The 14,767-nt window shown below is 43.7% G+C and overlaps 1 protein-coding gene and 1 long non-coding RNA gene across 8 annotated transcripts in view; one reads left to right on the top strand and one right to left on the bottom strand.

Moving 5' to 3' along the window:
• LOC122161013 overlaps nt 1-3,195 on the bottom strand; it is a 489,323-nt gene extending 486,128 nt beyond the window's left edge. For all 7 annotated transcript variants that reach the window (XR_006169028.1, XR_006169026.1, XR_006169025.1 and 4 more), the window contains exons 1-2: nt 3,117-3,195; nt 989-1,079 (exon numbers count right to left, since the gene is read on the bottom strand). This is a non-coding gene — a long non-coding RNA (uncharacterized LOC122161013). The remainder of the gene's footprint in view (nt 1-988; nt 1,080-3,116) is intronic.
• Nucleotides 3,196-3,823: 628 nt separating this feature from the next.
• PKN2 (protein kinase N2) overlaps nt 3,824-14,767 on the top strand; it is a 52,457-nt gene continuing 41,513 nt past the window's right edge. The window contains exon 1 of the mRNA XM_042819884.1: nt 3,824-4,045. Within this exon, the coding sequence (XP_042675818.1) occupies nt 3,824-4,045 (222 nt within the window). The remainder of the gene's footprint in view (nt 4,046-14,767) is intronic.

Here is a 14,767-nt window from a genome sequence, read left to right as displayed (position 1 = left end):
TCCACGCCAATCACGCTTATTCACGTTTATACACTGTTTTCCCTCTAGAATACATCACTAATTTAAACAGGCAAGACTAATCAGAAGCTTCAAGAAGAACTTTTATTTCCTGGTAGCATCTTGATATCAGTAAGTATAATATAACGATCACACACGGCTACTCTTCTTCAGATATCCTCCATCCTAATTTCTACATGCATCACTCGGTGAAATCAGGCTCTCCCTTTTACAACATAGAGAGCTAGTTAGACTTTATCTAAAAAATATCTTGTATTTTGCTTACAGTATCCTTGATACTTTGCTAATGAGTTCTGTAATGTGCCCAAGGACTCATAAGGTACACTTGTGTAGTGGAAATACTAAGTCACAGCCTGAACCAGTGATTGAGCACCTGGTGGAAGACAGGGCCAACCAGGGGAGTTCACTGTATGCAATGCCCCTGAGAGACCAGAAGGATTGGAGCCAGAATCCAGTCCTTCCCAGACCTCATTTAAGGGTGGGCAGTGGAGGTGACAGCATCTCTTGCTGGAGATCCTTGTCTACCTAAGGCCCTCCAAAGGTAAGCAGCTCTTTTCCTTCACTTCTGCATCTGTGGCTTCTGTATTTAGGCTTGTTCTCATTTGTTACAGCCAAAGACTTTGCCACCCTGCTATTATTGCAGTACTTTCCATTCCATTATAGCATTACACTTTGTAACACATAAAACATTGGAAGTCACAGCAATTTACTCTTCCAGTTTTGTGGGATAAAGGTTTTAATAAAACAACCTGAAAAAGAAGAAATAATCAAGTGTAACTTAGCCAGGACTACTGTCATCCCTTTTGTTCATTTTGCTTTTCCAGCATGATAATTGAAGGGATGATCCAACAGAATAAGTGCTGAAGGAAAAAGCATTCAGACATCTTAAGGCAAAGGCTGAACTCAGGACTCCACATAATGCTGAATTCATGGACTTACGTACTTAACTGCTTTCTATTTTGAGACTCACTTGGAATGTTCTCTCTTGCTCAGTAATTCACTGTCAGAGTGCTTAAATGTAGAGCTACAGCTGTCCAGCAATGCCTTGTATTTTCTGGAATCTGGAAGAAGAACGATTTAATTATCAGAGATATAGATAGCAATGTTTTGTTACTTTTTCAATTCTTGTACCAATACACTTCTATCACAGAAACCAAAACATTGTCCTTACAAGCAGTGTAAATTATACTGGGAATACAAAAAAAAGCTTATAGGCTCTGTCTTGACAGGGATAACCATGTCTAGCCTTCACTCAATGAGCAGTTTACATTGAGCATGACCTAAATCAGCTGTCTGTTTCAGACACTCACAGAGTTTATCAACTGTTGACATCAGCTCATACAGCTGCAAGTTTTTTTTGTGGGGGGGGTATTCTGTGTGTTTCCTTCTGACCACGCCTTAGAAAGCACACACACACAGACTCCTCCACTTCCTCTGCAATAGCAGCAGTAAGGGACCACGTTTGATGACAAGTATATGTGGTGATTAAAGTAGAATAACGTAGTAATTTCTGATTACTTGTATATATCTTTAAACACTTGTTCTCAAAAAAAAGTCCAAGCTTTAAAGCTTGGCATCACACCAGCATGCTCTAAAAGATTAAATTATTGTACAATTGTCTTTCCTTGCTCCCCTACCTTGCTTCACAATGCACCCAAAACTTCACTTTTTGACTTCTGCCTGCTGATTTATGACCACTTCATATTAGTTACAGCAAAGCCATGCTAGCACAGATTTCACTGGGTAACTGGAACTCTGGCTATGGTAAAAATTGAGCTTGAATGTGTGGTGAAGACAGAATAAGTAGGACTTTCCCACGTAGCCTTTCTCACAATTGTGCTCTATGAACAGCTTCTGAAATTCTTCTTTATACTTAAGATTTGAGTAAGGTACATATTTTTCATACATTGATTATATAAAGATGTTTATATGATGCCAACATGTTGGTCACATTTCTGATCCTGACCTTCCAAGTTAGAATTCCTTCTGTAGATTAAAACTGCAACATAAGTTAAAAAAAAATCACTCAAGAACCCAAACTGTTTGTGGGGAATTTCCATTCACCACAGAAGGCACATACCTCAACAGTTTTATTCAAGTCTAACCCTGTTCCTGAGACAATTCCCAATTTAGCCTGGGATGGTGTATCTTCACCTGTGACGCCTGATGTACGTGACAGCAAGCAGTGAGGAAGACCAGTGTGACCTTGCATTAAAACTGTTTCCCCTGATTTATGAAGTTTTCAATATTCTTCGTAGTACTGTGACCGTTAGACAACTGACAGGTTTTCTTCCTCTTTACTTTCTAGTTTTCATCCCAGCCTACAATTGCCTGGCCACACAAAACAGAAATTAAAGCCATTGATTCCACTGAACTAAGCCTGCATGCAAATTTGTACATGTGCAAGCTTATGAATAATATCAATGTAGTGGAGAAATATCTCACTTGCGTACAGATGCACAGTGTCAGAGTAGAAATACCTTGATTTTGCTTTTATGTAAAATTAACTAATGGAGATATCATAGGCTTCTCCTGCACTGTGTGATAGACAGCACTTCAGGTTGCTGAGTTTGTCTGGTGCTCAGTGGAATCGAAAGAACACAAAACGTTTTGAATTTGGTCATAGTAAAATGTATGCTTCTTTTTGACCTCTCCTGTTCCTCTTTTCCCTCCAGAATTGAACCTGCAGTTCTGCATTGAACAGACCACGCTGGGCCCGCAGCCGCACAGCGATGCACTGAAATGAACGCAGCAAGCACGAGCGCTCGCATGAAGATGCACCTACAGAAAATACCTCAACTTGTACGAGCCTGGCAGGAACGGCACAGACGAAAACAGTTTTAATTACTTCCACGCAGCGTTTTGCATGAGCTCGATTAGCCCAGTGCAACGTCTGAAATGAGGGTGGAACACGCGTGTGCGTACAGAGCGGGCAGCAAAAGCGCTCACGAACAGGTGGAACAACACGCAGGCAGGAAACCGAGAATCGCAGCGGGTGCCGCTGAGGGAAGAGGCACCGCTTCCTCACGGGCTCTGCCCTCGAGGCTTTCAGAGCTGCCTCTGGGGACTAAGCAGGCACTGCCGGCCCCCGGACTCACCCGGCCCCCGCACGCTGTCGCTCAGCCCATTTACGCTTCGGAGAACCGCGTTCGCCGCCCCCGCTCGCCGCAACCTGCCGGCCCGCCGCTCCGGCTCCAAGGGCGGCGCGTTGCTTGCCTTGCGGCCGCGAGGCAACCGGGCTCGGGACGGCCACGGAACGGCTGGGGGGTTTCGGCTGCCCTCGGCAGCTGTGGGACCGAGCCCCAGAGACCCTCAGCACCAGGGTTGTGCCATGCACCGCCCTCCCCGAGCCATCGCTGAGAGAAACAACGGGACTCTGGGAACCGGAGATTCACAGGAGGAGGAAACGCAGGAGGGAGCCGGGAACTTGAGGGGAGCGTTGCTGAGGGGAGCGTTGCTGAGAGGAGCGCGCCGCACGCGCCCGCCCCGCCCGCGCGCCCCTCGCACCCGCCCGCCCGCGCGCCGCTCTGCCCGCGAGGGAGCAGAAGCTCCCGGGCGGCAGCCGGCACCCTCCCGCCCCCACGCTCCCTTCCCGCCCCCCTGCTCCAACTGTCACGTGCTCCGGGTGCCGCAAAGCAGCGCCGCTTTTGCGACAGGGTGACAGCCAAATGGTGCGACATCCGCGGCGGCCGCAGGAGCAGCAGCCGCGGCGGCCGAGCGCTGCCAGGGCCGAGCGCCACGACAGGGCGGGGGAGCGCACGGCGGCACCGCACCGCACCGCGGCCCAGCGCCCGGCGCGACCCCCATGAGCGGTAGGGGGGCGGCGGCGGCCCCTCCCGCGTCCCCCTGCCTCAGCGCCGAGCGCTCCCCCCGCCCCCGATGCGCCCTTAGTCCCGGCCCCGGACCCGCCTCCCTCGCTCCCCTCCCCGGCGGCGGCGGCGGCGGCAGCGTCCAGGTGCGGACTTCAAACCCCAGCGCAATGGCGTCCAACGCGGCCGAGAGGGAGATCCTCTTCACCGAGCTGCAGGTAAGCGGCGGGCACCGCCCGAGCCGCGCTCCCCGGTGGGGAGGATGCGGCTGCCGCGCCCCGCCGCCCCCTGCCCGCCGCTCGGCGCGCCGCCGGGCTCCCACCCCGCTGGGCCGGGCCGAGGAGGCGGCGGCGGGGCGGAGGAAGCCCGCGCCCACCCCAGGCCTCTTCCCGCCGCGCTCCCCCGAGAGCAAAGGCGCCGCCGCCCGGTCACGGCCCCACCCCGCCGCCGGCCGCGATCCGCTTTTGTCTGCTGGCGGCTCGCTCGCTCCCTCCCTCCTTCCCTCGCTCCTTCCCCCGCGGCCCTCCGGCCCGGCCCGCGCCGCGCCCCCCGCGGCCCCGCGGCTGCCGAGCGCCCCCGGCCGCCAGCAGCGGAACGCGCTGCCTGTTCCGGGCACGGCCGAGAGGAGGGGGGAGGGAGTCCCGGGGGCTCCCGCGCAGGTTGGAGCCCGGAGCCGCTCCCCGCAGAACCAGGAGCGGTTCCTTTGTGCGGGCGTTGAGCTCCGAGCTGGGAGGAGGAGAAAATGGTCCCTAAGCGCCGCTGGTGGCACGGCGAGGGTTCATGTGGCTGCAGGACGAGACCCCCGGATCCGACGGCCGGTCGCTTCCAGCTCCGAGTTGGGCCGTCAGTGCCCCGTGCAACTGTTACTTTTCTGCTTGTCAACTGCAGGCGTAGGCAAAATTCAGGCGCTTCGCTACTGTGCTCTTATCTGTAAATGTCAGCCCAACCTGCTGGCTCTTCCGCTTCCTTGTCTAAAGAGTGCTCGTTTTCTGTTTTATTCTGTCTTTTTTTTTTTTTTTTTTTTTTTTCTAAATCTGTGTGAGTTACGGTTTATCTGGAAAAGAATGCATCTCTGGATTTGTTAGTTGGACAATTAACCAAACTAAAAAGTCCATAAATGGAAAGCATTGAATTTCATGTTTGAATAGAAGCAAGAAAGGCACGCTTAAAAAAGGAAATATTTATTTCATAAATGCTGAGAAATCCTTTGGTAGGTTTAAACGTTCGTGCTCTGCTCACTGCGGTAACAAAGGAAAGGAAGGCACAATGGGGACATAGCGTCCTTTTTGAGACTGCAGCACACGAGATGGCTGAAGGCTAAGGATCCATCTGGAATGCTGAACTTTAATCAGCAACTCAAAAGTGTCTAGAAAGAATTGCTATGGTAATACAAACTTGATACGATGATATGTAAGCTGGTAAACCTGTTTGAAGTGGTGAGCTGTGTGAATAAGTAACTGGTAGTGCTACAGGTAAGCTGCGCGGGGCAGAGCTTCAGTAGGAGTACTGAGAAGGGGTGGGATTCAAATAGAGGGGCTTTGTTGTGTTTTGTGTTGCTTGGGGGTTGTGTTGTTTGTTTTTATTTCATCTTTTTGGGAAGATGAAATTAACAGTGATGATGGATATTTAATTTTTAAACAGTGGATCAGATGCTTTGGTTAGACTGTCTCCCACATTATAGATGGTAACTTCCACAGCAGTAAGGGTAGTCCTGGTGCCTAACAGAAAACTTACAGAGTTAAGGTGGAAATCCCACTAGGATTTAAGCTTTGTAAAACAGCTAACTTTAGGTACTTTTTCAGAGGAAATTCTACATCAGGTTGTACCACTTTGAAGGTACTGCTTTCTTTTCAGTGGCACATACTGGCAAAAATGGCAATACCCTTTTCTTTGTGAGTTAAAGGCAAATAAGTCACTCTTCATATACCTACAAATAAAAGCTACTTCAGTGGCGTGTTCCCAAAGAAAGAGGAACTACAGTGAAATGTAATGCCATTTTGCTCATCTCACATCAAGAGAAAACTTCCTCAAACTAAAAGATACTGACCTCAGGGTTGTTTATGCTTAATCTGGGCTGTTTTGTGCATATCACAATTCTGTATGGAAAGATATGGAAGTTGTAAAATGCAAGGCTATGCTAAAAGCTGAGTGCCTCTGGTAAGTGGCTTCATTTTGATTGTGGACTGTGTGAGGTTTAGATGTTTAGATAATGCTCATGAAGACCTACTGAAAGCAGTTGAACAGTGCTACCACTACGCTTGTTCCTGTCTTCGAATCTGAAGTATCAGTCAGTGATAAAAGTGGCGTATGGGTTATTGATGCTGCCCTGTGTGCTTTTGTCGTGATGGCCCCAAGTGCTCCACTGTGCTGCGAGTGGTTAACTGTGAGGTTGGGATTCGTTTAGTGAAAGTGGCTCCATCCTCGTGAATCAGTGGGGCTCTCCTGGCATAAAAATCTGTACTTTCCCAACTGCTGACTAATGGTGAGAAGTGGGTTTTGGGTAAATAGGAAAAACAAAAGGGCAAAATCACTAACTGCTGCAAAGAAAGTGATAAAACAGATGTGACATATGCACTTGTTTCAGAGTGAACTCCAATTAGTCAACAGTCTGATTGCACTTCACAATGAGTTTTGTGTGTGTGTGTGTATATGCACGCACATTAAACTTACACACATATAATCATATAAAAATTAATTTTTTAAAAAAGACTTCATATGTTTCTTAAATGCATTTGCTGGCGAATATCCACATCTGTCCCACTACTGCTGCAAAGCATTTTTTCCCATTGTTGTATGTTACTTCAGCTTTTCACAAACAGTGGGAACTATCTCTTGCTTCTAAGCAAGTTTTCACGTAAATTTGTTCCAGGCAAAAATCGTACCGCTTATCCCTCAGTAGTCACCAAATGCATACTAGAACATAAATCTGGTGGTAACCAAACATCCTTTTAGTTTGCTGTGTTTAGTGTGGCTCCAACAGGATTTCCTGCTTGCCAAAAACTGACTGAGAGCTCACATAAAGCCAGCTTACCTTTTTACCTTCTTTTATCTCCAGTACAGGTTCTTATGTAGGAGGGGGCAGGAGCTTGGGTAAGAACCTGTATTGCTGATGTTGCCTTCCCTTCCACAATTCTGCTGTCCTTCTCTGAGCTTGCATCCTTTTAGAACTTTTTCCAGCAGGTAAAGTGGCCTCGCAAGTGCTTGCTTTTGGGCTAATTGCAGAGCCTTTAACCATTTGCTTTTTGCTGGAAGTGACAAGAAAAAATGTTATCTTACAATGCAGTCAGCTGTTGAAGTAAAGCATCCATGAAATAAAACTTTTTACATTCCGTATGAAAAACGCCGTCTTTGCCTTTTCAAAATCCCTATTAAAAAAAAAAAAAAACCAGCCGACAAAACACATTTTTGAGGTAGTGTGCTTTTCTAAACACTTGTGCTTTCTTGTAAGTGACAATAGCTGTCAGCATAGTAAACTGGTATGGCCTAATAGAAGTTATTACTCAGGCCATTTAAATGAAGCCATTGTGTATGTAAAGTGACCGTGCTTCTGGGTGTTCCCTACCACTTCTTTTCCAGAGAGTAATATAAATGTTTTCATTTGTAGATTTCTACTGTTAATGTTACAGGATTTATTTTAAGGAGAGAAATTGCTCATTCAGAATTGTGCTTCCAAAGCAATTCCTATTTTATTAAAAAGTATATTTGTTTTCATTTGCTAGAATTCAACAGCTGAAAGAGTTTTTCAAATGCCATCAAATTTATGTATTTATAAAATTATAAAATATTTGCAAAAAATGTTTCTATACATGCACTGGTCGGTATGACAGGATTTTTTTCTTTCTTCCTCACTGGTATGTTCCTTAATGGGCACCATAGTCACCTCGTGCTCTCAGATGCTGTAGTCAGGAAACTTGGAAGTGTGCATTTCACATTAGAGTCATTTTAAAAAGGCTGTTGCTAACTGGTTTGTTTAAAGGAGTGATGAACAATACCATGACTGAAATGTATGTAAAGTGAAGCTTATGCTTACTTGATGGCATTTCCTGTATAGTTTTTACTATTTGCTTTATTTTTCCATTTGATATCTGAGATGAGCATATTCATAAAATGAATGTGATTGAAGAACGCTCAGTGTTTTGTTATCTGCATGCAACAAACGGGACAACTTTGTTTTCTGTGCAAAAGTGCATAAAGCGAGGTGTTTGAACTCACCCTGTTGACTGAGCTACCAGATGCATCTCTGCAGACCTGCATTTCCTTCCTGGCTGCTCTGCTCGCTGCCGGGTGACATTAGACAGACGACTTTGCTTACTCACATTTCAATTTCCCCGTCTCTAGAACAGAGGTAATGATGCTTGCTTTTTAGGAGATAAAGAGTACTGGGTATTTATTATTAGCTGTGGTCAAGTGTCTAAGGACACTTTAAAAAGGTACAAGTAACCTAATTAATTTGTTTTGAACAGCCATTGTAATTAGGCTGGATATTCAGCCATAAGTCTACCTTCAGCTTCTGTTCAGCTAGGACAGATAAGCCTCAAATAATTTTGCATTACTCTTCTTTCTCCCGAACAAGAAAATGTCACATTTGGATGAAATTGCCTTAAACCATTCTGTTGCAGTTCAGACATGAAAATGTGTGTGCAGCTGCTTGGACTCCTCAGGTCCCTACAGACACTTCCAGAACTGGTGAATTTAGGGAAGCACTTCAGTTTTTTTCCATTTGTGGGTATATATTACTCTTGAAACAGTACTCTGTTCAAAATTTGTATTAGTAAAATATACATCCTGTCCTCAGTGGAACATAAACAGTCCTTAAAATACCTTAAGGTAGGTGCATGTGTAGGCTTTTGGTTTTGTTTTGGTTCGTGGGTTGTTTCCCCCATCTTCTGAATTCTGCTGGTCTGCCTGCTAACAGAAGTCCACACCATAAATCCTTGTATAAATTTAGTTTAATTGTCTTCATAGGGGCAGAGGTCTTTCTAGGACCCTGGTCTGTTATTGTAACTCAAAATACGTCTTTGGTGATGGGTAGTAGAAAAGTAGATTTAGTTACAGTATGCTTAGTAGCTCTGTTGGAAAAGTTGTATACACTGTGAATGGTCATTCATCATAATTTAACCTAAAATCTATAGTAGAATAACTAGGTAAACATGTCTTTTGCATTGGGGAACAGTGGTTTAAGGGCTTAATAATGGGATTAGAAGTCTCTTCCTTCAGTGTCTCAGTGCTTTGCTGAATTAGAGGCTCAGACATTACTTGGCCTCTACTTAGATTCAGAGTAATGAAGCCTTATGGTGTGTTCTATGCAGCACAAGGGTCTCTGCTTTTTCTTTTGGCTTTTCTCAGAGCTCATTTGTACAACTGCTGAAAGTTGTTTGCTGGTAGGATTGTTGTTTTTGTGTGTTTTAATTTTATATTTTTTTATATATAAATTTTCTTTGTGTGGATCTATTAAGTGAACGAGTTCAGGAACAGTCTCAGCTGAAATTTCTCTCATGAGCTAGCTGCTCTGTAACAGAGGCATTTGTATGATATTCTGAAGTTTTATTTGTTTTAAAAACCAGGTCTGCATTTCCTACCATGAGGAAAACACCTTCTTTCCTTTTGGTTTTATGTGTTTTCCTCCCCTAGAAGAAATGAAACTTCTGTTATAGGACCCACAATTTCTGCTACCTTGAGCTGTGATTCAGAAGTACTACATTGAAACAGAAACTAATAGCACCCTGAGTCAAAGTGTGTTGGGCATCTCCTTACCATAATGTTACATCTGGTCAGTGTGTTTATTTTGAGCGCATCACTGTAACTGTGTCACACTGCCACACCTCCGTATCATTTCAGGTTACTGCAGTCTTATGGTTCCTGGTCACTCACCATGATGGCTCGCCAGTGATTTGGATTATTTGCATGGCAGTCTGAGCACGCATCCTGTGAAGCAAAGTTCTGTTCCGTGGGTTTTCTCGTGGTGCTTTCTGGGATGCTTTCCAGAACTTTCAGGAATCCTGTGACTGTGTCAGATGAGTGCAGTTTTGTGGCCTCCACTGACTGCCCGCACAGCTTCTGGCAGCTGCCATGGGGTGTATGGCTGAGCTCTGTGAGGAGCGGACACTAATGTGAACAGTTACCTTCTGCCAAATGGATCAGCTCTGCTGGGAGTTGTTTTGCTGCTGTACTGTCAGTAAGAGAAGAGTCTAAAACCAGGATATTCAGGCCAAGGCATTTGTCTTTGCAATAGAGTGAACAATCTGTTCCTGCAGCACAGTAGTGGTAATTTGCTGGTGTTGAAGAACATGGCCATAACTTCTGTTTTTATTGATACTAGATGCAGATGTGGGTATACTGTGTGTCAGAGATATGGCTGCTTTGGCTGCAGTTCTGTTTGTTGTACAGTGGTGTACAGAGCTGAGCACTCCTGGAGTGACTTGAACCGTGATGGCAAAATGTGTTCCTGGCGATGGAGTTTTTTACTTCTGCTGGGCAGCTGGGGGAGAAAACAAGAGTATTAGCACGTGTAGCTCCACTAGGACAACTGTGTGTATGCTAAAGGCCTTTGTTGTACCACTACGGGCACTTGTGCTCCTCTAGTACCTACGAATTGTGGCTCTGGGTCAGGATCGTTATGCACTAGGCTTTGCTTAATGTGGAACAAGTAAGAGCTGCCACAAGAAAGCATGTGACAAAACAAGTGATGGAAAGGTGGGGAGGAAGAGGAAGCACGGGGATGAGCAGCTCAGCCATTTGTCTGGGGACGTGCTATAGCAAGGGAGTGCTCAGAGGGGTGTTAGAAGGATGTAGGTTTGTAGGTGTTTGGCAGAAAATCTCTTCCAAGGACTGGTCGACGTTTGAGTATGTGGTATGGGTGGTGGAGAATGGTGACCAGGCTGATGAGGAGTAGAAGTAACCTAGAGGTACCAAATAAGTTTGAGAAGGCCTTGGCTATGGAAGATGAGTACATGCAGATTTTTTCCTGTTTGGGTGGGGTTTAGTTGTTCTTGTTTGGTTTGCTGTATAGAAAGGTTAACGTGTGACTTGCTCTGACCTGTTAAGCAAATCCAGAAAACTGGATTATGTTTTTGGATTTCTTTGTTTTACTTTGTTTTTAGGTGGGAAAAACAACAATAAACCTGAATGCAGACAAAGTAAATTAATTAAATTTTTTCTGCCTCTAATTCCTGTGGGTTTCCATAGGCCTGACTTTCCACACTCTGACTGCATTGGTTTTTAAATTCCTGATTAGTTCTCTACATAAATACAAATCAGGGAGCTTGAATTGAAAGCCTGTAATTGTCTGCTTCGTGTCTGTAGTGTGCAGTAGTCAGGGCTGAAGCAAACTGATGTTTCTGCTCAGGGTTTCCAAATGTTTCCAGTCCTCCAAGGTAAAAGGATTCTGACTTTAAATGAAGCCTGTTAAACAGAAGAACACACTAACCTGATGATGAAATTAGAAGAACCATTGGCTTTGCTGAACATAAAGTTGAGAAGAGCTGAGGGACAGCTTTCCATTAAATTCTGAGATAAATAAGCAACAGGAGTGTTTTCTCAGTTAGTGCTGGGCATGCAACATGGAGAATGTTGCTCAGCTCTCAGACTGTGATGGTTTTTTTGATATCCCATAAAAATTAATATTTGGAATATATAAAGATCACTGTAGTGTATATTGTCTTTATAACATTTGTATATATTACAAGGATTCCTTTTTTTTTTTTTTTTTCTTTTTTTACATTTGAGGGAAGTTGGTGGTTGAAAGCAGCAGAAAAGTCTGTTGGTTTTTTTTTTTTTCTTTTGTTTTGTCTCTTATTTTTGAGTCCAAGCACAAATTGCTTAATTAAGTGTGAAAGAATTCTAGGGTTTAGTGTGTCACTCGTGCTATAGTTTGCCTTTAACCTTAGCAACTCTGTATGTTTGAAAACTGTAGAAAGGAATATTCAGTTAGTTCTGTTGTTGTAGCTGACTAAGATCAGGCAGATCTGTGACAAATTTAGGATGGAAAAGTTCTGCTTGTTCATTGTTCTCGCTGCACGCTGTAACTGGAAGTTTTGCGCATGCAGACTTAATCGTGTCAGACTTCCTCAGCTGGTGCTGCAGCTGAAAGCAGTTCTGTGCCATGTTGTGGCGCTTTACATTTGCACAAACAGCTATACTGTGAACAGATTTTGTTGATAGTTTTGTTTGAATGTTTGTGGAGATTTTTTGTGTTGTGGTTTGTTGGGTTTTTTTCCTCCCTAAATTAGTTTTCAGCCTGATCAGTTTCACAGTCCAGCTCACTGTGTGGCCATATAAAGGTTTGTACTGGTGTACGTCAGGGAATAGTCCGGGGTAGGAACAAGCTGTTAGGAGAGGCTAGGACTGCTGGTTCTTTAGGGCTGCTTTTGTGCGTGTGATGCTGGTTTGTGTAGTAAAACGTTCATCAGATTACAGGCCTGAGATTTACTCTGTGTATGTGGTTTTTGCTAGAGACTGTGAAGAGAGTCCAATTGTGCTGCAGATGAATATACAGATAATAAACAACATGCTCTGTCTGTGGCAATTCTTTTCTAGCTTTGCATTCTTCAAGCAGAAGGTCTTATGGTATCCTGCATGTGACTGTAAGAACCTGTTTGTCTGCAAAAGCCTTGAAAATGGAATTGGTTTGGACATTATGCATGGATGGAAGACGTAGTTACACTTACTCTGATGACAAAGACTGAGAACAGCATTATGGTTTTGTAGCAGAGTGCAAGATGTATGCGGGGACACCACCACAACTTTATTTACTAGGCTTCAGAAGTTCATGCTTGGGCTTTTTTGTGCTCAGAGCAAAAGAGAAGTTCTGAAAAATTCAATCGTCTTGTTATTTCTGTAACTAAGTAAGGAGAAGAAAAGCAAATATTCAATTGAAACAGATGGGATCAAATTTTAGAGTGGTGAAAAAAAAAAAAAAATTTGCTGTGCAAATAATGTAACATTACTGTCCATAAACAAAATGAAGTGTGTGAGGTGTTGGTATGCTTCAGTTATTGAATAGTTCAATGACTACGAGCCATTTGAATATTTAGTGGAGAAAAAAGATGAGGTGAATGTTTGCAATAACAGAATAGCTCTTAATGATCATGTCAGCATCAATTAAAGCTCTAATTAGAGGACTTCGATGTTGTACAGTGGAAGTTTAGCCAAATTTAGGGGAGGAAAGGCCTGAAAATATTGTCCACAAAGAACAAATTAAAGGTAGCAATGTAATTAAGTGTTTTCAAAATTACTATTTATTTTTCCTCTTCTTAGTGCACATTGACAGACTGTGGGTGAGTTTTTCATCATAACCCAGCTGTGCCATTAGGACTGTGGACATTATTTTTCAAATTTGTGCTGTGGGGATGAGCATTATCTTCAGAACAAGCAAAAAGAGGGGTTTGGGTGATTCTAGGTGCTCCAAAGTACTGCTGCTGCCAACTGGCTCATCTGTTTTTCTAGGCAAGAACCTTTCTGCCAGCTCACAGTTAAATGGCAAAAAAATACTTTTGTTCTCCTGCCTACCTTTCTTATTTCTTTGTCACAGTAGGAGAACCTTAGCCCCATTGTGATAGATTTATGACTCAAACTGTTTGTCATATCATTGGAGGTGTGACTGAAATTCCTCTTTCATCATTGTGATGCATATTATCTTCTCACTTGGATTTTTAAGTAACATAAATCCAGAGACCTCCAAAACGTGTCTTCAGAATTTAAGAGAAATGTGAACTGACTGTGTAGCCTGTCATTTTTTTACAGGCACAGTGTGTAAAACTGTGCATTGCTTTTCTGCTTCAAATGTTTATTTATGTGAAAGACTTTGCAAAGCAGTTAAGTGGAATGCATTGTAGGAGAATGTTCCTCATATAGATACAACTGCATGTGACACGAAAGGATTATTTCTTCTCTACATCTCAGAGTGTGTAGGCTAACTTTTAAAGGGAGATGATGACAAAGAAGTGTCAGTTTTTCTTAAAAACAAAAGACAAAAGTACATCATGGTTTGTGACAGTGCTCCTGTTGACAGCTCTTTGGAGAACTTCAGTAACTATGTGGGCTTAGTGGCAGGGGGAGAAGGAATAGAGTAACAAGATTCTAGCAAAAGGTTATAGGAGACGAGTCACACTGAAGGCGAGGTGTCAAAGGCTTGTATTGAAAGTACCAAAATAAGTCTTCTGTGGATCTACAGAACACTTGAATATCAGCAAGGCCTTTTTGTGTAGGGCTTCTAAACTTAGTGGCAGCAGTAGAAAAGTAAAAGTACTGTAAATCGTACATGCCTGACTACTAGTGTAGCATTCTTGAACTGCTGCCCATTTAGGACTCGGCAATCTCCTTTAATGGAAGCGTGTTTTCTTCAATATTTGAGCTTGTTTATTGCTTATAAATAAGCTCATCTGAAGCTGGTGTTTGAGGTTGAGAATAACTGTGTTACAAGTTATCGTTTGCAAATTAGCATATCTGTATAATTAGGAAGATAGTTTAAATTCTGTTCTTGAAACTTAACTTATTATTTAATGATATTTTTTTAAGTTGCTAGCGTTTGTTTCTTAAGTCTTTCCTCTCCTGAAGAGCTGGAAATATGAAACTTGCTTACAGGGTGTCTGGTTTAAGTTTCAAAATACTTTTCTTCAGCATTGGGTTTTTTTTAACTCTTGTTCTCTACTTCCTTACTCATACCAGTTAGCCTGAGTCAAACTAAATATTTGTCAGCTGCCAGAAAAATAATCAGTTCTAAGTTTCTTAGGTGCGGAAGGACAAGGAGTGCTGATCCGCTGTAGGGTATTGTTCAGTATCGTCTTCTGTTTCTCAGGTTAGCAGCCAGCACTAATATTAAAATGTTCTTTTGAAGTGTTTCTTCTTGATGGGAGTAGCTCAGTGACATGGTCAGGGCAGCAGCTGCCACACTTGTGAGAATTGGTTTCTTTAACTCCCATTTGATTCTTGAACCAGATGAC

Source organism: Centrocercus urophasianus, unplaced genomic scaffold (genome assembly GCF_019232065.1).
Source record: "Centrocercus urophasianus isolate 14NV4802_14NV808 unplaced genomic scaffold, USGS_Curo_1.0 seq_18, whole genome shotgun sequence".
Classification (NCBI taxonomy): domain Eukaryota; kingdom Metazoa; phylum Chordata; class Aves; order Galliformes; family Phasianidae; genus Centrocercus; species Centrocercus urophasianus.
The sequence above is the reverse complement of the archived record's forward strand: the minus strand, read 5'-3'. Positions and strand labels throughout refer to the sequence as shown.